Source organism: Phyllobates terribilis, unplaced genomic scaffold (assembly GCF_046119375.1).
Source record: "Phyllobates terribilis strain yellow unplaced genomic scaffold, ASM4611937v1 Scaffold_1__5_contigs__length_1240528914, whole genome shotgun sequence".
Lineage (NCBI taxonomy): Eukaryota > Metazoa > Chordata > Amphibia > Anura > Dendrobatidae > Phyllobates > Phyllobates terribilis.
In genome coordinates, this window is record NW_027362761.1 from 438,408,310 (window position 1) to 438,430,124 (window position 21,815).

At 42.8% G+C, this 21,815-nt stretch overlaps 1 protein-coding gene across 1 annotated transcript in view; it reads left to right on the top strand.

The window, feature by feature from the left end:
* The first annotated feature begins 3,320 nt into the window (after nucleotides 1–3,320).
* Nucleotides 3,321–21,815, top strand: part of LOC141267224 (uncharacterized) — a 60,264-nt gene continuing 41,769 nt past the window's right edge. Inside the window, exons 1-3 of the mRNA XM_073680237.1 lie at nucleotides 3,321–3,489; nucleotides 18,497–18,664; nucleotides 20,883–20,984. Coding sequence (XP_073536338.1) covers nucleotides 3,339–3,489; nucleotides 18,497–18,664; nucleotides 20,883–20,984 — 421 coding nt within the window. The 5' untranslated portion in view covers nucleotides 3,321–3,338. The remainder of the gene's footprint in view (nucleotides 3,490–18,496; nucleotides 18,665–20,882; nucleotides 20,985–21,815) is intronic.

Consider the following 21,815-nt stretch of genomic DNA (forward strand, 5'->3'; position numbering starts at 1 on the left):
GACAATAGACTTCAGATAACAGGAAAAGGTTCACTTACCTAAACTGATAATTGCCCACACAGCCTTTCTGTATTATAAGGATTTGTACCACCTGCTGGATAAATGTAATACAGCTATAAGCCACAGTGGCACACTCAGGGTGCAGTGTCCGTGTGCTAGAATACCAAGTACAAGCCAAAGTTGTTGAATAAATTTAGAAAGGGGATATTATAAAACATGTACTGGTAAATATAGATACTTTTATTTAAGGGGCTGATAACTTTTTTAGCCATATTTCCTTTATGCAGAAATTTACAAATCTGCAGGTGAAAAAAAATAACTCATAAAGAACAAGAAAAAGTATTCATTTTATTAAACACAGTAGCAAATGTCAAAATGTGCAAATGAAGACAACCTTACCAGGCCCAACCGTATATTTCAAGGACATTCATTTTTGAGAAATGCAGTTTTGCAGGCTGTGTCTGAAATTTTGGAAGATTTATATTTGCTTAACAATAATTCTGCTTATTATGCAATACATGCCAAAAATAGTATTTACCCCCGTGGATTTGGGGGGAGGGTGTTGGTTGTGTAATAATATCTTACTATAATTAACCTTGTATCTGTATCTTGTACTGCATCCCACTTTGATGCAATACCAGTCACACTTGAATAAACAATTAGCACAAGAAAGCCCCTTTAACTATTAAAGATTAGATTGAATTTTTTTCATTTCATTGTTTCAAATGTCACACAATTTCACACTTTCATCAATGTAGTAAAGAAGATCGCACTATTGGTGAATGGCCAAAAGGACAAAAGAACACCATAGACAGCAAAAGGACAGGTACTTCTCTGGATGGGTACTGTAAAATGTTACAGTTTTGTGTTTGGCAAAAATGTGCCTATAGAACACAGACCACCGAGATATAAAAAATAAGCCCATGCAATCCTAAACATACACAACACAATGTTGTTAGATATGAAAGATAACACGATGCCTGCAAAATGAAGGACAAAACAGAGCTGCTCTTCGGTTTTTCATAGTTGGTCAGAGCACTGATGCCTGATGATTATGCAATATTCTGAGGGTTATCACATATATAATGACCAGCAGTAGAATATCATTGAGTTAAAAAAAATTACCTCCAGGAGCCCAATGAATGTTCTGATGAAGTTGCAGTCTTGCTCAGATGACAGGTGAGAGTTTGATGTTGGTACACTTACAACTTTGTATGTGAATAAAACCTGACTAATATTTAGAACATTCTGGAGCTACTGTTCCCCTTCCCTCCCAAAGTCGCATTCACATGGCACACAGGCAAGTTGAGTGTGAGAGATTCTTACACATGCACATTTCTACTTATTCCAGGGACCAATTCTAGAGTTCTTCCAACCTGAGGCAAAATTGAAATGGCTCTCTTCCGCACAGTGCAATATAAGCCTGCAGTGAATAAACACAATTGCACCATTGAATTTTGGGATTTGTTCATTGCATGGTAAAAACAACCTGTCAACAATAGGAATGAGCGAGCACGAACTGTAAAGTTCGGGGTTCGTACCGGACACCTAGTGTCCAGAACCAAACCCCGAACATGGACTTCTTACTGTACGTCCGTGTTACTGTTCGGGTTCGGCAGCCTAATAAGGCCTGATGAAAAAGGCTTCAGCACAGCCAATCAACAAGCTTTAAGGCTTTGGGCACCTCCGGTCCCATCACAGCAATGCCAAGTAATGGCATGGCTATGATTGGCCCGGCGCACCATGTGACCCGGCCTGACAGCTTGTTAAATAAATAAATCATTTAAAAAAAAACTATGTGCGGTTCCCCCTATTTTTATAACCAGCCAAGGGAAAGCAGACAGCTCTGAGCTGGTCTTGTTATGCTGGGAAGGGGCCAATATCCATTGACCTTCCCAACCCATTAATATCAGTCTCCAGCAGTCTGCTTCACTTTTTCAGGTTAATAAAAATGGGGGGACCCTAAAAAAAATGACGTGGATATTGGCCCCATCCCAGCATAATAAGACCAACCCTCAGCCACCCCAGAAATGACACGTCTATTAGATGTACCAATTCTGGCACTTAGCCTCGGCTCTTCCCGATTACCCTGTTGCGTTGGCAATCGGAGTAATGGTTTTGGGGTTGATGTTAGCTTTGATGTCAGCCCAGGGGTTAGTAATGCAGAGGCATCTATCAGACACCCCTATTTCTAACCACGTAGTCAAAAGAAAGAAACACACACAAAAAAGTCCTTTATTTGTAAAAATTACTCCCCGACAATTACGCACATCCGGGGTTCGCCGGGTGGTGACTGTGAGGGCATTACGCCCATGCAGGCCGCATGTAACAATTGTTGTGGATTTGCCAGGACCAGATGTTTAACAGTTCAATGAGGGAGACCACCAATCAAAAATAAACTCTTTACTGAATGACAACTTGATAAGAGTTATATACAAGAGACTGTGAGTACACAGTCTTATGAACGTTTCCTTTACAACTTTAAGCATTTTCCACACAGTTTCCTTCCTTAGTAGTTTACTCCAGGGTTCACTACATCCACTGTTTCCCTACTTCACCACAACCCAGCTTTAACACTACAGTCCTGATTACAAGTGTCCTTTACTTGTTCTGCGGTTCCATGTCCTCTTTCCCTCCAGCTTGCCAGTATGGCCGGTAATGCTGTCGCTCTGGAACTCCCACCCAGGACACTCTACTCATACCATGTACTCAGTGCTGTTTAGGCCCATTACTTTCCAGTGTTATAAGCTCGGGATCTCGTAGTTAGGCGTACACTCCTAGGACCTGTTTCCAGAAGGTCACTCTGGCTCTTAGTCGCTTATGCTTTGGATCTTGCTACCCTTCGTCTTTGGTCTCCTCTCACTTAGAGTCACCTCAGAAGGCGGCTCTGCTCACCTTGGACCTTCAGGTCCACTCACGGAGCACTCCAGGCCCTATCTGACTCTCTGACAGAAAATTATCACTTTCCCTGTGACTCATACCCTCACACTCTGAGCTAGTCCCAAACATTAACTCTAACTATCCCTATTGTCAAAATACATATTACCAGCATTACTGACATGAGATATCACATCACACAACAGTATTTACAAAAAGATGCAGGACACAATTCACATGACATTACGATAATGCGATTGGTGTCTTCAGGGAAATGAACGCGACAGCATCAGTCCACCACCTTACACCTTGGTCTAGCATGGCATAACTAATTGCTGAAAATTACAGATTTTCAGGGGTGAATGTGACACTTATTATTACTAATGGATTAGCTGCTACACAACTTTGCAGCTTATATAACCATCTGTTTTCTAGCATTGTGTTGTTAACTAGATCGCTGCATGATTCATCATGCGTACTGTTCAAATGAGTACAACCAGATAAAAATACATGTACTTGTGCTTTATAAGTACCACTCCTCTGCATGTGGCCTTGGCATCACGCTGTCATTATGTTCAATGGAGAATTATACCTTGCAGAATGACCATGAAGGTAAATGCATGTGTGTTTATCCTAGACACTTTAATAGACTGATATGTTTAACGGGAGGACATGTTGTTCTACTAATCATTAGGATTAAGATACCTGTGTTTAAGAAATTGTTATGTATTGTGGGTCTCTCTGGAAGCAATGACATTCTGTGCTTATAATTATAGCAATGATGTTTCTAATGTCTTAGTGTATTACTTCGTTGATATCCTTTATTTTACGTGTAGACAATATGCTGATTGTCTATGTGTGTTTTACCAGTCAGGTTTAAGTTCACTGTGTTTAATACAGTTATATGAAAAAGTTTGGGCACCCCTATTAATCTTAAGCTTAATGTTTTGTAAAAATTGGTGTTTTTGCAACAGCTATTTCAGTTTGATATATGTAATAACTGTTGGACACAGTAATGTTTCTTCCTTGAAATGAGGTTTATTGTACTAACAGAAAATGTGCAATCTGCATTCAAACAAAATTTGACAGGTGCATAAGTATGGGCACCTCACCAGAAAAGTGACATTAATATTTAGTAGATCCTCCTTTTGCAAAAATAACAGCCTCTAGTCGCTTCCTGTAGCTTTTAATGAGTTCCTAGATCCTGGATGAAGGTATTTTTGACCATTCCTCTTTACAAAACAATTCCAGTTCAGTTAAGTTTGATGGTCGCCGAGCATGGACAGCCCTCTTCAAATGATCCCACAGATGTTCAATGATATTCAGGTCTGGGGACTAGGATGGCCATTCCAGAACATTGTAATTGTTCCTCTGCATGAATGCCTGAGTAGATTTGGAGTGGTGTTTTGGATCATTGTCTTACTGAAAGATCCATCCCCTGCGTAACTTCAACTTTATCACTGATTCTTGAACATTATTGTCAAGAATCTGCTGATACTGAGTGGAATCCATGCGTCCCTCAACTTTAACAAGATTCCCGGTGCCGGCATTGGCCACACAGCACCAAAGCATGATGGAACCTCCACCAAAATTTACTGTGGGTAGCAAGTGTTTTTCTTGGAATGCTGTGTTTTTTTGCCGCCATGCATAACGCCTTTTTGTATGACCAAACAACTCAATCTTGGTTTCATCAGTCCACAGGACCTTCTTCCAAAAAGAAATTGGCTTCTCCAAATGTGCTTTTGCATACCTCAGCCGACTCTGTTTGTGGCGTGCTTGCATTAACGGCTTCTTTCGCATCACTCTCCCATACAGCTTCTCCTTGTGCAAAGTGCGTTGTATAGTTGACCGATGCACAGTGACACCATCTCCAGCAAGTTGATGCTGCAGCTCTCTGGAGGTGGTCTGAGGATTGTCCTTGACTGATCTCACCATTCTTCTTCTCTGCCTTTCTGATGTTTTTCTTGGCCTGCCACTTCTGGCCTTAACAAGAACAGTCCCTGTGTTCTTCCATTTCCTTACTATGTTCCTCACAGTGGAAACTGACAGGTTAAATCTCTTAGACAGCTTTTTGTATCCTTCCCCTGAACAACTATGTTGAATAATCTTTGTTTTCAGATTGTTTGACAGTTGTTTTGAGGAGCCCATGATGCCACTCTTCAGAGGAGATTCAAACAGGAGAACAACTTGCAAGTGGCCGCTTTAAGTAGCTTTTCTCATGATTGCATACACCTGGCTATGAAGTTCAAAGCTCAATGAGGTTGCAAAACCAAAAAAAGTGCTTTAGTAAGTCAGTAAAAAGTAGGTAGGAGTATTTAAAACAAGAAAATGATAAGGGTGCCCATACTTATGCACCTGTCAAATTTTGTTTGAATGCAGATTGCACATTTTCTGTTAGTACAATAAACCTCATTTCAAGGCAGAAACATTACTGTGTCCAACAGTTATTACATATATCAAACCGAAATAGCTGTTGCAAAAACACCAATTTTTATAAAACATTAAGCTTAAGATTAATAGGGGTGCCCAAACTTTTTCATATAACTGTATAAGCTAATTGTATAAGAAGATGTTATGATTAATCATTATTATTATCAAACAGCTTTTGGCTTAAAAAGGTTATTTCCAAAAAAACAAACAATGTGGTCTTCTAATAATCTACACATATACCCGTACTTGTTAATTTGTGCCATTATAACCCATTTGTCAAATTACCCTATTTTGCGTATATCACTCTACTAATCATGCCCCTCCAAGTTCCATTTACCTTGCACTTGCCATTGGAACTGTCCTGTAGCTCCAGGTTTCCTAGTTGATCCTGCTCAGGGCAGTCTTTCTCAGCTGACTTCCTGCCAAGAGAGATGTGCTATGTCTAGAGTAGAACTTCTTCTGTGAGGGATGAAAGTCACAGAAAGGGTAAGAGCCTCTATTCCCTGAAGCAGCGATGTGCCTTTGTGCTGGTAACTAAAAGAAGCAATGTACTGCAGGATGGGGCTGTGTATATAGGGAGCTGATAGTAGAGATATTAGAGATATATTGCAGGATTGGCTGAATATGGAGGGGGCAGAAACCAAAGATATACTACAATATAAGCTGCATATAGAGGAAACAGAATGAAATATATATATACAGTACAGACCAAAAGTTTGGACACACCTTCTCATTTAAAGATTTTTCTGCATTTTCATGACTTTGAAAATTGTACATTCACACTGAAGGCATCAAAATTATGAATTAACACATGTGGAATTATATACTTGACAAAAAAGTGTGAAACAACTGAAAATATGTCTTATATTCTAGGTTCTTCAAAGTAGCCACCTTTTGCTTTGATGACTGCTTTGCACACTCTTGGCATTCTCTTAATGAGCTTCAAGAGGTAGTCACTGGAAATGGTCTTCCAACAATCTTGAAGGAGTTCCCAGAGATGCTTAGCACTTGTTGGCCCTTTTGCCTTCACTCTGCGGTCCAGCTCACCCCAAGCCATCTCGATTGGGTTCAGGTCTGGTGACTGTGGAGGCCAGGTAATTTGGCGTAGCACCCCATCACTCTCCTTCTTGGTCAAGTAGCCCTTACACAGCCTGGAGGTGTGTTTGGGGTCATTGTCCTGTTGAAAAAATAAATGATGGTCCAACTAAACGCAAACCGGATGGAATAGCATGCTGCTGAAAGATGCTGTGGTAGCCATGCTGGTTCAGTATACCTTCAATTTTGAATAATTCCCCAACAGTGTCACCAGCAAAGCACCCCACACCATCACACCTCCTCCTCCATGCTTCACAGTGGGAACCAGGCATGTAGAGTCCAACCGTTCACCTTTTCTGTGTCGCACAAAGACACGGTGGTTGGAACCAAAGATCTCAAATTTGGACTCATCAGACCAAAGCACAGATTTCCACTGGTCTAATGTCCATTCCTTGTGTTCTTTAGCCCAAACAAGTCTCTTCTGCTTGTTGCCTGTCCTTAGCAGTGGTTTCCTAGCAGCTATTTTACAATGAAGGCCTGCTGCACAAAGTCTCCTCTTAACAGTTGTTGTAGAGATGTGTCTGCTGCTAGAACTCTGTGTGGCATTGACCTGGTCTCTAATCTGAGCTGCTGTTAACCTGCGATTTCTGAGGCTGGTGACGCGGATAAACTTATCCTCAGAAGCAGAGGTGACTCTTGGTCTTCCTTTCCTGGGGCGGTCCTCATGTGAGACAGTTTCTTTGTAGCGCTTGATGATTTTTGCAACTGCACTTGTGGACACATTCAAAGTTTGCCCAATTTTTCCGACTGACTGACCTTCATTTCTTAAATAAATGATGGCCACTCGTTTTACTTTACTTAGCTGCTTTTTTCTTGCCATAATACAAATTCTAACAGTCTATTCAGTAGGACTATCAGCTGTGTATCTACCTGACTTCTGCACAACACAACTGATGGTCCTAACCCCATTTATAAGGCAAGAAATCCCACTTATTAAACCTGACGGGGCACACCTGTGAAGTGAAAACCATTTCCGGTAACTACCTCTTGAAGCTCATCAAGAGAATGCCAAGAGTGTGCAAAGCAGTCATCAAAGCAAAAGGTGGCTACTTTGAAGAACCTAGAATATAAGACATATTTTCAGTTGTTTCACACTTTTTTGTTAAGTATATAATTCCACATGTGTTAATTCATAGTTTTGATGCCTTCAGTGTGAATGTACAATTTTCAAAGTCATGAAAATATAGAAAAATCTTTAAATGAGAAGGTGTGTCCAAACTTTTGGTCTGTACTGTATATATATATATATATATATATATATATATATACTGCAAGAATGGTTATAGAGGGGACAGAAAGGAGAGATAATCTAAAAGATGGACTATATATAGAGGGGACAGTAAGAAGAAATATACTACAGGAAGGGCTGTATATAAAGGGGACAGAAAGGAGATATATAATACAAGATGGGCTGTATACAGAGAGGACAGAAAGGAGAGATGTACTACAGAATGGTCTGTAAAAAAAATAAGACAATTATTGCAGTATGGGGTTCTGTTTAGAGGGGCTCAGAAAAGTTGAGATTTGAGATGTGTTTGTTGATGCTGCAGACAGACAGTAATGTGAAACTGCAAATGCTGCTCTATTGATGCACAATGCAAAGTACTATCTTCTGTTGTATACATCAACAGAGCAGTATTTGCAGTTTCAAATCACTGATCTGTCTGCAGCCAGCAACAAACCCAGCTCTGCACTACCGTTGTGGAGAAGTGCAGGAGAGTTGAGTTCTGCTAGAACTAGCTAAAGGTAAAATCGGTTAAACAGGGTACTGTACATGTGAATCATACACTTAGATTAGCTTCACGATAATTTAGAAAGGTGGGTCTTGTCAGAAGTACACAGGAGAAATGGTAGAGGTCTGCAGCATTGAGGAGAAGCAAGTGCTGCTAGGAAATGTAGTTTTAGCACGTAAGAATAGGACTGCCTATTCTGCTATCTAAAGCTCAGATAGAGGTTTAAAAAAGACATAAAGGTACAAGAAAGAAGCTTTGTGATGCGCATAGTCTGTATATTAACAATAAGCATTCATTTATTGTGCTTTGTAAAAAGTAATTTGATTCCTATAAATGCTCATTTCCCTATAACTGTACAGTCAACGCAAGATGACGCTCATCTGAAGAGTGAGCAAAACGCTCAATCGCCATGTGAAATTATCTTTTGCGCTGCACACAAAAAATCATCGTTCTATGTGCATTGAATGATCTATTCTTGATCCTTCAGTGTGCATCTGAAGCCGGGCCAGACTTTGTAAACAGGCTATTAAAAGACTGCCGACTGGCCAGCATGTTGTGGTTGGTGGTTGATTAATGAAGTTGTGCACTACTTGGACAACCCCTTCTCATACCCCATGCTTAGCCCCGATAAAATAAAAAAGCTTATACTCCCCTCCTATGCTGGCATCATTCCCGCGGTGTCAGCACTGGCTCTCCCGGGGGCTCCCATGCTGTTGTTGTGACACGTGACCCTGGCGCCCAACCAGCGCTGGCGTCACTGTCCCCGCTCCTGTCAAATTGAACATGAAGAGGAAGTCAGAGATCAGCTGACTTCCTCTTCATGTTTGATTTGTCCGAAGAGCGGAGATAGTGACACCAGCACTGATTGGGTGCCAGAGTCACGTGTCAAAACAACCGCACGAGAGCCCTGGGACCTCGAGTGCTGACACCGCTGGAACGGCGCCAGCACCAGACGTGAGTAAAGGCCTTTTTATTTTGTCAGGACCAAACATTTAGATCAAGAAGAGGTTGTCTAAGTAGAGGACAAAACCCAACACTGTTCATCTTGCAGTGTAAACAGACCATTAGAGTGCTGATCCTTGTGCTTCAACCATTTGCTAGCTAAATTGAAGTGCAGATTCTGAGGGTCAATTCATCTAATGCATTTTAGTGCATTTTTAACCGCATGAAAATCTGCAAGCAAATTTGCAGTTGCATTTTAGTGCATTTTTTCCCCCGCAGCATTTATTCCTGCATTTATTGCAATCATTTCTGGTTCTGGTGGCAGATGTTTCCACAGCATAACTACAGCTTTTCTGCAACAAAACTAGCATGCAATGCATGCAAATTTTGCTGTGGATTTTGATGCTGATTTCTTGCAGATTTTTTGAATAAAACTTTAGAAATCTCATTTATATTGCTATTACTGTAAAATGCGACATATTTTCTACCCAATAAAATGGACAGGAAAAAATGCATCAAAAATGCTGCATGTGAACAACTCTTAACATTAAATAGTGTCTGCAACCAAATCCGAGTAGAAAATCATCAGAACATATGGAACGTGTGAACATACCCTATATGAATTTTTTTTAAAAAAACTCATTTACTTTGTTGGTAATGTATTCAGCTGAATTTTTTTTTAGCACACATTTTTTGGGCAAAAGTGCATAAAAATGCATTATGTGCATTAACCTTTAGGGATCCCTGGTTTTCATTGTTGGTTTGGGCTTTGCTGCAGGCTATACCCATGTCATGGTAGTAGTCATCACCTGGCAGCCATATACTGCAGTGATTGCAGAAGACAGGAATGTAATGACAAAAAGTATTGGGATAGTACAAAAAAAAAAAAACGGTCTCAATCGTGGGATGCTGAAAAATGCAGGTACAGCAAAAAGAGATCGATCCCCAGTCCTCTACAATATTCTAATGGTAAATATAGATGGTAACAGCATGAAAGATAGAAAACAATTTCCTCTCTATTATTTCATCATAAATACAGGGAGACAGCAACTTTTTGACCGCAACAAACAGATGGGTCATGACAAAGACATGGCTTGAAAAAGCCCCTTTGTTTGTTAGGGATGAAACTTTGCAGTCTCCCTGCATTTATGATGAAATAATAAAGAGGGACTTTTTTCTATCTTGGATGCTGTGGTCATCTCTATTCACTATTTGAAGATAGGAGTGTATCCAGGACTGGATGAAAGCAGGACTAGGACTACAGCCAGGGGCACTGAACTGAAGTATAGGCACATGGACATGGGATGGCGGAACCAGACTAAAGATTAACAGAGAAACAACCAATGAATGGTGCTGCAACATAATAAACAAAGCCAAGGTCTGATCTAGTTGTAGAACTATAAGTTACTGACATGGTATTTGTGTTTGCAGATTTCACCCTACTCCATTTACTAGGCACTGAATAAGGTAAAATCTTCAAATTAATGAGAATGCTGCAGTCCTGAATTTGGGTAAATGTTCCGCTTTTCTGGGAGGATGGGTGTCTATCCCAACATCCATTGTATCTGTGTCCTCAAGACTGAAACACTCATCAGATCCCTCCACCTCGGTTCAGTCTGGATAGAAACTTAAGAAACTGGAAGTATTTTCTCGCCACATGACCAACTCAGAAAAGAAGGAGGACATACAGTGGGATATTTGTGTAGGGCATCAAAGTGTTTAGGGTGGATACTAGGGGCATCATACTATGTGAGGGTGACTGTGGAGGCATCCTGCTATGTGGGGCTGTGGAAGCATTAATACTGTGTGTGGTTGTAAGGTGCCCAAGATGGTAGCCATGAGTGAGCTGCTGCTCCATAGCGCCCTGGCACTTTACAAACAAATCATGTCTCAGTCCATATGTGTTGTCCTGTGTAAAGTGTGTTACACTCATTTGTAGCATGGAGGCCTCCGCTGTTTCCACGTCCATGGTTCCAGGAAGAGTCGCGCACACAATTCGATTAAAGTTCAACTTTACTGGCCAGTTCAAGTGCATCAGTCTTTAACACACAGTGTTGTGCACAATACCCTCCGGTTCTGTCAGCACAGTACATTTCAAGCATTTGCTTACGTTTAGCTCGGATTGTCCCTACTTTAACAAATCGGGATTCCCCGTCCGGTACCGCAGTATACCCGAGATTCTCTACATTTCCCTCTCGCGGTTCCCCGTCTGGTTTCCTCTATATGGAAGTGATTAAGGCAGTCCCCTCAGTGCCTAGTTAGGCTGTAGGACCCGGACATTGCAGGAAGGCCGCAGGAAATATGTACTTCACGTGACTCCAGCCCACTGTCACTTGAACTTGACCTTGTCTCTCACGAACACTTTCACTAACTCTCACTAACTGATTCAACCAGAAAGTAGTTCCCTTTTCTACTTGACCTTCTCCTTCCATCCTGGGCTGGTCCCAAACAATTAACTATATCATATACTATTCCTAACACCAGGGCCATATTTGACATTCATGCTGCCCTAGGCACTTTAAGTGGGTACATGCCCTACAGATCAGTTAGACTAAAGCCCCCGTCACACTAAGCGAGATCGCTAGCGAGATCGCTGCTGAGTCACAAGTTCTGTGACGCAACAGCGACCTCAGCAGCGATCTCGCTACGTTTGACACTTAGCAGCGACCAGGCCCCTGCTGTGAGATCGCTGGTCATGTCGGAAAGGTTTGGGCATTTCTTTGATCGTTAAGGCCCCACTGGGTAGCATGTATCGGTGTGTTTGACACCTTACCAACGACCTTGTTGACGACTCAGGTCGTATCGTTGTCGGGATCGCTGTAGCGTCGCTTAGTGTGACGGGGCCTTAAGGGTATGTGCACACAGCATTTTTTTCTGGCAGATCCGCTCTGTAACCCACTCTGTAAACCTTTTGTTCTCTAAGTGATAATCTGCTGCCAGAGATGTCTACCAGTGGCTCTAATAGAGAACACAGGAACATTCGGCAGAGTGAGCAATCCTGTATATGGGAGAGTGGGGCAAGATAGCTGCCGGCTGAATGATCGGACTCCTGTCTGTCGTGTATGGGGGCTTTAGTCAATTTTTTGCTCAGCTGACTGACATTCAGACAGTTGTATTTTTAGTCCAACACGCACTGACCTTATAATGTTTTAGTATCAAGTCTTATAAATGAATGATTACAACATTTACATGACTACATCACCAGAACCACAGTCAGTAGAGTAATACATCACCAGAATGAGTCAGTATAGTAATACATCACCACAACCAGTCAGAACAGTAATACATCACCAGAACCTCCATCAGAGTAGTAAAACATCACCAGAACCTCCGTCAGTGCAGTAAAACAGCACCAGATCCTCCATCAGTGCAGTAAAACATTACCAGAACCTCCATCAGTGCAGTAATACATCACCAGAACCTCCATCAATACAGTAATACATCACCAGAACCAGTCAGTACAGTAATACATCACCAGAACCTCCGTCAGTGCCGTAAAACATCAGAACCTCCATCAGTACATGAATACATTGCCAAGTTTAGTACAGCAATCAATTGTAGTGTCAGTTCAGCCCCAAATACAATTGTAAGCAGATATCTCAAGTTTGAAAGGTATTCCCTTGGAAGCAGTGAGCAAGCTACTTCAGTGAGGAGGGGGACAAGGCGTTGTGATGCTCACTTCAACGCCTTTCACCCTCAGCCAAAAGCAGGCAGCAACCAGGCATCAGAACATGCCTGCAGACTCATTTTGTGCGTGTTCACACTGACACTCGGAGTGCTAGTTAAATTAGTTAGCACTTACTCTCACCAAAGGACCTCTGTGAATTATAACAAGTCAATTGCTTTAATATGCAAATAGGAGGGTGCACCAAGGCATGGGCCACACCAAGGGTGCACAAAAACGCCCTGATTTACATATCTATATAAATAAAAATGTAAATGTTTGTTTGTTCAAAATCTTTAATCTCCGAAAGTTCTTCACCAATTACTTTGAAATTTTGACACAACGTTGCATCCAGATACACACATGTTTTTATATACCTACTATGTTTTTATATACCAGCTGTTGGACGTAAAAGCAACGAGAGGGGGGTGTTGCTAGCTCAGTCCCAGGCTGACTCTCCCCGGCCGCTCAGCATTCTCCCCCTTAGTGATATCTCATTCATAAACCCTTCTCCCTCTCCTTCATTCGCCCCAGCCACTGGCTGTGCTCTGCTCCTTTCGTGTCAAGCGGATAACCCCCTCCTCCTCTGCCGCCGCCTGCCTTCATCTCTGCATCTCTAGCAATCCCTGACATGACCGGCTCAATTGTGACACCTGACAGCAAGTACCGACCTCTTTAGTGACCTGTGCAGAGTACAGGCCTGCTGGGGTCACAGGGTATAGGCTGCCACCATGCCTGCCTGATGGCCACAACTATCAACAGCACCAGCATTGCCACATCCGATATATATATCTATATAATGCAATTCCCAATTCGATTGGCGTTTGCAATTACCATCAACAAAGCTCAGGGCCAATCTTTAGAATTGTGCGGTTTAAATCTAGACACGGATTGCTTCTCACATGGACAATTATATGTTGCATGTTCTAAAGTCGGCAAACCAGACAATCTCTATATCTACACAGACAATGGAACAACAAAAAATATTTTATGCCCTCAAGTATTGTGAAATTAAATATTTTAGAAACGTGCGCTTTTTCTTTTTTCTTTTCCATTTAACCAGACTGAGCTACAGCAACGCGTGGCCGGTACAGCTAGTAAAAAATAAAATAATAAGTTAAATTAAAACTTTATATGCCTGGACTATGTACCCTATATAAATGTGTATGCAAAATAATTGCCATTTTGTGTGTGAAAGACTCTTTATATATCATCGTTCTCAGCAACACATTGTCCTGTGTACACATGTGCTTCTGAGAACAATGCTTTTCTATGTGCACAGAACGATCATGTTAACGATCATTCTGTGCACATGAAAGTGAGACCACATCCTGTAAACAGGATATTAAGCGGCTGCTGATTGGCTTCATATAGCAGATCAGCGGTCATTTAAAGGCTGCAACTGACTAATGTTCATGCACCTTAGATCTAAGTACAGTACAGACTAAAAGTTTGGACACACCTTCTCATTTAAAGATTTTTCTGTATTTTCATGACTCTGAAAATTGTACATTCACACTGAAGGCATCAAAACTATGAATTAACACATGTGGAATTATATACTTAAAATATGTCATATTCTAGGTTCTTCAAAGTAGCCACCTTTTGCTTTGATGACTGCTTTGCACACTCTTGGCATTCTCTTGATGAGCTTCAAGAGGTAGTCACCGGAAATGGTTTTCACTTCACAGGTGTGCCCTGTCAGGTTTAATAAGTGGGATTTCTTGCCTTATAAATGGGGTTGGGACCATCAGTTGTGTTGTGTAGAAGTCAGGTGGATACACAGCTGATAGTCCTACTGAATAGACTGTTAGAACTTGTATTATGGCAAGAAAAAAGCAGCTAAGTAAAGAAAAACGAGTGGCCATCATGACTTTAAGAAATGAAGGTCAGTCAGTGCGAAAAATTGGGCAAACTTTGAAAGTGTCCCCAAGTGCAGTTGCAAAAACCATCAAGCGCTACAAAGAAACTGGCTCACATGAGGACCACCCCAGGAAAGGAAGACCAAGAGTCACCTCTGCTTCTGAGGATAAGTTTATCCGAGTCACCAGCCTCAGAAATCGCAGGTTAACAGCAGCTCAGGTTCTCTATACAGATTTCCTCCTCTCCCCAGGTTCTCCATATGGATTTTCCCCCACTCCCCAGGTTCACCATATAGCGCCCTCTACCCAGGTTCTACATATAGCTTCACCCCTCCCCAGGTTTTCCATATAGCTTCTACATATAGCTTCTCCCCCCTTCCCAGGTTCTCCATATGGCTTCTCTGTATAGCTTCTTCTCCCTCCCCAGGATCTCCATATAGCTTCTCTCCCCCTCCCCAGGTTGTCCATATAGCTTCTCCCCCCTCCGCAGGTTTTCCATATAGCTTCTCCCCCCACTCGCCAGGTTCTCTATATAGCTTCTCCCCCTCCTCAGGTTCTCCATATACCTTCTCCCGCCTCCCAAAGTTCTCCATGTAGCTTCTCCATATTGCTTCCCCGCCCCTCCCCAGGTTTTCCAAATAGATTCTCTCCCCCTCTGCAGGTACTCCATATGACTTCTCCCCCCTCCCCAGGTTCTCCATATAGTTTCTCCCCCCATCCCCTGGTTCTCCATATAGCTTCTCCCTCTCTCCCCAGGTTCTCCATATAGATTCTCTCTCCTCCCAAGGTTCTCCATATAGCCCCCCCCCAACTCCCCAGGTTCTCCATATAGCTTCACCCTCTCCTCAGGTTCTCCATGTTGCTTCTCCATATAACTTCTCCCCCCTTCCCCAGGTTCTCCATGTAGCTTCTCCATATAACTTCTCCCCCCTTTCCCAGGTTCTCCATATAGCTTCCCCCCTCCCCAGGTTCTCCATATAGATTCTCCCCCCTCCCCAGGTTCTCCATACAGCTTCTTCTTCCAAGTTCTCCATATAGCTTCTCCCCTCTTCTCAGGTTCTCCATACAGCTTCTCCTTCCCCTCCCCAGGTTCTCCATACAGATTTCCTCCTCTCCTCAGGCTCTCCATATAGATTTTCCCCCACTCCCCAGGTTCACCATATAGCCCCCCATCCCCAGGTTCTCCATATAGCTTCACCCCTCCCCAGGTTTTCCATATAGCTTCTACATATAGCTTCCCCCCCTCCCCAGGTTCTCCATATAGCTTTTCCCTCCACTCCCCAGGTTCTCCATATAGCTTATCCATATAGATTATCCCACCCTCCCCAGGTTCTCTATATAGCTACTCTCCCCCCAAGTTTTCCATACAGTTCCCTCCTGCCCAGGTTCTCCACATAGCTCCCCCTTCCCTAGGTTCTCCATATAGCTTTTCCCCCTCCCCAGGTACTTCATATAGTTATGCCCCACCAGGTTCTACATATAACCCCCCCAGGTTCTCCATATAGCTTCTCTACCCCTCCCCAGGTTCTCTATATAGCTTATACATATAGCCCCCCCCACCCCAGGTTCTCCATATAGCTTCTCCCCGCCCAGGTTCTCCATATAGCTTCTCCCCCACTCCCCAGGTTCTCCATATAGCTTCCCCCTCCCTAGGTTCTCCATATAGCTTTTCCCCCTCCCCAGGTTCTTCATATAGTTATGCCCTGCCAGGTTCTCCATATAACCCCCCCAGGTTCTCCATATAGCTTCTCCACCCCTCCCCAGGTTCTCCATATAGCTTATACATATAGCCCCCCCCACCCCAGGTTCTCCATATACCTTCTCCCCCCCAGGTTCTCCATATAGCTTATACATATAGCCCCCCCACCCCAGGTTCTCCATATAGCTTCTTTCCCCCCACAGGTTCTCCATATAGCTTCACCCCCACTCCCCAGGTTCACCATATAGCCCCCCCTCCCCAGGTTCTCTATATAGCTTCACCCCTCCCCAAGTTTTCCATATAGCTTCTACATATAGCTTCTCCCCCCTCCCCAGGTTCTCCATATAGTTTTTCCCTCCACTCCCCAGGTTCTCCATATAGCTTCTCCATATAGATTTTCCCACCCTCCCCAGGTCCTCTATATAGCATCTCTCCCCCCAAGTTTTCAATACAGTTCCTCACTCCCCAGGTTCTCCACATAGCTCCACCCTTCCTAGGTTCTCCATATAGCTTATACATATAGCCCCCCGCCCCAGGTTCTCCATATAGCTTCTCCCCCAAGGTTCTCCATATAGCTTCTCCACCACTCCCCAGGTTTTCCATATAGCTTCCCCTCTCCCCAGGTTCTCCATATAGCTTCTCCCTCCCTAGGTTCTCCATATAGCTTTTCCCCCTTCCTAGGTTCTTCATATAGTTATGCCCCGCCAGGTTCTCCATATAATGCCCCCAGGTTCTCCATATAGCTTCTCCACCCCTCCCCAGGTTCTCCATATAACTTCTCCATATTGCTTCTCCCCCCTCCTCAGGTTCTCCATATAGTGTCTTCTCCCCTCCCCAGGTTCTCCATATTGCTTCTCCCCCCTTCCCAGGTTCTCCATATGGCTTCTCTGTATAGCTTCTTCCCCCTCCCTAGGATCTCCATATAGCTTCTCTCCCCCTCCCCAGGTTGTCCATATAGCTTCTCCCCCCTCTGCAGGTTCTCCATATAGCTTCTCCCCCCACTCCCCAGGTTCTCTATATAGCTTCTCCCCCTCCTCAAGTTCTCCATATAGCTTCTCCCGCCTCCCAAAGTTTTCCATGTAGCTTCTCCATATTGCTCCCCCCCCCCAGGTTTTCCATATAGATTCTCTCACCCTCTGCAGGTACTCCATATAGCTTCTCCCGCCTCCCCAGGTTCCTTATATAACTTCTTCGTCCCAGGTTCTCCATATAGCGTCTCTTCCCCTCCCCAGGTTCTCCATATTGCTTCTCCCCCCTTCCCAGGTTCTCCATATGGCTTCTCTGCATAGCTTCTTCCCCCCTCCCCAGGACCTCCATATAGCTTCTCTCCACCTGCCCAGGTTGTCCATATAGCTTCTCCCCCCTCCGCAGATTCTCCATATAGCTTCTCCATATAGCTTCTCCCCCCACGCCCCAGGTTCTCTATATAGCTTCTCCCCCTCCCCAGATTCTCCTTATAACTTCTCCCCCCAGGCTACATCTTCGGCTCAGTGAGAGCTTACCTGCTCCAGGGTCCAGCTTGTCCTCCTCTGTGGACCTCTGTATTCATGTCGGCAGCTTGATGAGGTCTCCTCATCGCGCTGCCATGACATCAGCAGCGTGCACACGGCATGTTCTCCATATAGCTTCTTCACCCTCCTCAGGTTCTCCATATATCTTCTCCCCCCCTCCTCAAGTTCTCCATATAGCTTCCCCTCCCAGGTTCTCCATATAGCTTCTCTCCCTTTTCCCAGGTTCTCCATGTAGTTTCTCCCCCCCACCCAGGTTCTCCGTATAGCTTCTCCCCCACTCCACAGGTTCTCCATATAGCTTCACCCCACCTCCCCAGGTTTCCATATAGCTTCCCCCCAGGTTCTACATATATCTTCTTCCCCCCTCCCCAGGTTCTCCATATAGGTTCTCCATATAGCTTACCGCCCCTCCCCCAGGCTGCATCTTCAGCTCTGTGAGTGCTTACCTGCTCCAGGGTCCAGCTTGTCCTCCTCCATGGCTGTCTGCATCGGACAAAACATAGTCAAAAGAGCATTTTTTTTAAATCCGTCATGAATATTTTAGTCTATGGGTCCGCTGCAATTTATATCTAAATACAGTTTTCTTGCATATACTTCCATTGGAATGCACTGTGTAAATGTGACCATACCCTTAAAGTAACATCTTATTGAACATCATTTTTTTTTTTCATTATGTCTTTCAGGAAACTCAGAAGAAACTCGTTCGGTAGATCTTGCTTCACGGTCTGAAAATAAAGATAAAGGATTATATACAGAAAGTTTTCACTCAGCCTCATGGATATTTCGAGGTGATGACTGCAGCCCTAACAACAGTCCACAATGTCTCAGCAAAAGACCTAGATCGGTAGCAGGTAATTATGTATAATACATTGATCAGCTCCTCTCGATTTTGGCAGAACCATGACAGAGATTTGCTGTTCTGCTACGTCAACTGCATAATGGCCGCGGCCTGGTACTGCACATCAGACCCTATTTGAATGAATAGTGCTTCTCACTAAATTAGAATATCATCAAAAAGTTAATTTATTTATAATTTTATTTACTTCAATACAAAAAGTGAAACTCATATATTATATGGAGTCATTACAAACAGAGTGATCTATTTCAAGTGTTTATTTCTGTTAATGTTGATGATTATGGCTTACAGCCAATGAAAACACAAAAGTCATTATCTCAATAAATTAGAATACTTTATAACAACAGCTTGAAAAATGTTATTAAAATCTAAAATCTTGGCCTACTGAAATGTATGTTCAGTAAATACACTCAATATTTGGTCGGGGCATCAATTACTGCATCAATGCGGCGTGGCATGGAGGCGATCAGCCTGTGGCACTGCTGAGGTGTTATGGAAGCCCAGGTTGCTTTGATAGCAGCCTTCAGCTCGTCTGCATTGTTGGGTCTGGTGTCTCTCATCTTCCTCTTGACAATACCCCATAGATTCTCTATGGGGTTAAGGTCAGGTGAGTTTTCTGGCCAATCAAGCACAGTGATACTGTTGTTTTTAAACCAGGTATTGGTACTTTTGGCAGTGTGGACAGGTGCCCAGTCCTGCTGCAGAATGAAATTTCCATATCCAAAAAGCTTGTCGGCAGAGGGAAGCATGAAGTGCTCTAAAATTTCCTGGTAGACGGCTGCGCTGACTTTGGTCTTGATAAAACACAGTGAACCTACACCAGCAGATGACATGGCTCCCCAAACCATCACTGATTGTGGAAACTTCACACTAGACCTCAAGCAGCTTGGATTGTGTGCCTCTCCACTCTTCCTCCAGACTCTGGGACTTTGATTTCCAAATGAAATGCAAAATTTACTTTAATCTGAAAACAACACCTTGGACCACTGAGCAACAGTCCAGGTCTTTTTCTCCTTGGCCCAGGTAAGACGCTTCTGGCGTTGTCTATTGGTCATGAGTGGCTTCACACAAGGAATGCGACACTTGTAACCCATGTCCTGGATACATCTGTGTGTGGTGGCTCTTGAAGCAATGACTTCAGCAGCAGTCCACTCCTTGTGAATCTTCCCCACATTTTTGAATGGCCTTTTCATAACAATCCTTTCAATGATTGTGGAGTATGTCAATGACTGCCTTCTGGACATCTGTCAAGTCAGCAGTCTTCCCCATGATTGTGGAGCCTACTGAAACAGACTAAGGGACCTTTTTAAATGCATTGGAAGCCTTTGCAGGTGTTTTTTTTAATTATTCTAATTTACTGAGATAATGACTTTTGTGTTTTCATTGGCTGTAAGCCGTAATCATCAATATTAACAGAAATAAACACTTGAAATAGATCACTCTGTTTGTAATGACTCTATATAATATAGGAGTTTAACTTTTTGTATTGAAGAACTGAAATAAATTAACTTTTTGATGATATTTTAATTTAGTGAGAAGAACTTGTAGTTTATGGAGCTGTGCTGTTTCGCTCCGCAACTGATGACAACTGGCCACCTTCTGGCATCAAAATCAGCTAATTGGCGAGGGGTGGCAGGCCTCGCACTCCTATCGACATCAAATTGATGACCTATTACAAGGATAGGCCACCAATATAAAAGTACCGGACAACCCCTTTAAAAAGACTGCCCCTTTATATAGATATTGCACAAAATCTGGCTGTGCCATAAAAATCTAAGTCATTGAGATCTGAGCAGTTGTACCCCTACTGTAATCACCAGATCTCAATGATTGGGATCATGACCACTGGGAGAACCTCTGCTAATTCTAAGAATAGAGGTGCAAGGTTTGGGTTTTCATAATGGGAGGCTGTTCTTCTCAGGTATAATCTGAACAGTAATTTGCATACAGTCCATAAGACAATTCTCTTATCAGTTTTAAAGATAAGTAGATATCTTGATGATTTCTGTTGTCCTAATTTTTCTGACTTCGTCATCCTTTGAGCATAGCCAGCTGCTATTACTGTAATCCATTATTTTAATTAATTCCATTTTCCATTCCTTGACAGTTGACCTGCATACGTAGGGAAAACATACTTAGGATTCAAATTGGCTTCTTTTCCCAGTTGTAGCAGCAGATGAATAAACTCTGAATATGTATTCCCTTTTGAACAGTTCGTGAGCGTACTGTGAGAATCGCAAAAGGTACAGGCGACTACCCATGGGGATTTCGGATCCAATTTTCAAAGCCTATTCTGGTTACTGAAGTTGATACAAGTAAGCGCATTATTTATTGTCAAAAAGAATAGCTTAGTTTATGACCAAGATGTATGTGTGTGATATAATTAGAGACATGGCAGTATCTAGCTGTTATGTCAGAATTCTCAATTCCTGGGCAAAATAGAGATCTTACAAGAGCTCTGTAGAAATCTCCCTATTAAAATAACACGCACATTCAGCAAATCCGGATATTTGATAGCATGCCAATTCAGTAACGGGTTTTAGTGAATTAAATAGTTAAAGAGGACCTGTCACCAGGTCAAAAGTGGCCAGTGTTAGCTTTTATTTTATTGCAGTCAGCAAGGGAAGGTGAAGTTTTTCATGGTTACCATTAAAATAAATGGCCATCCACGTAATACCAAGACATCTTGAGCCTTTTAGAACTGTAGCCGCTCAAAGAGAACAATTCTTTATTTTGGCTCATATAGGGGGCATCCAATTTGACAAGCCCCATAAAGCAGTGTGAAAAATTGTAAGACATTGTTGCAACTTATTAGTTATATTATCATAGGTAACTCTAGATTTTCCTGGACCCAAGGTAAAATTTCCCTGTGGCGGCCCCTCCTATACACAGCTAAGGTGGTTTGAGTGGTCGTCATGTAATTACTCATATACAATTTGCATACTTACAGTCACGTGCCACATAGTTTCTGCTCCTGATTCTCTCAATGGTAAGTGAAAAGTTACATCACCTACTACACTGAGAGAAGAAGGAAGAGAAGCTAGTTGCCATATGACCATAAGAATGAAACTCGCATATGAGTGGTCACGTGATGACTGCTGCAATCAGAAAGCAAAGACAAAATCTGTTAGTGACTATATGACACA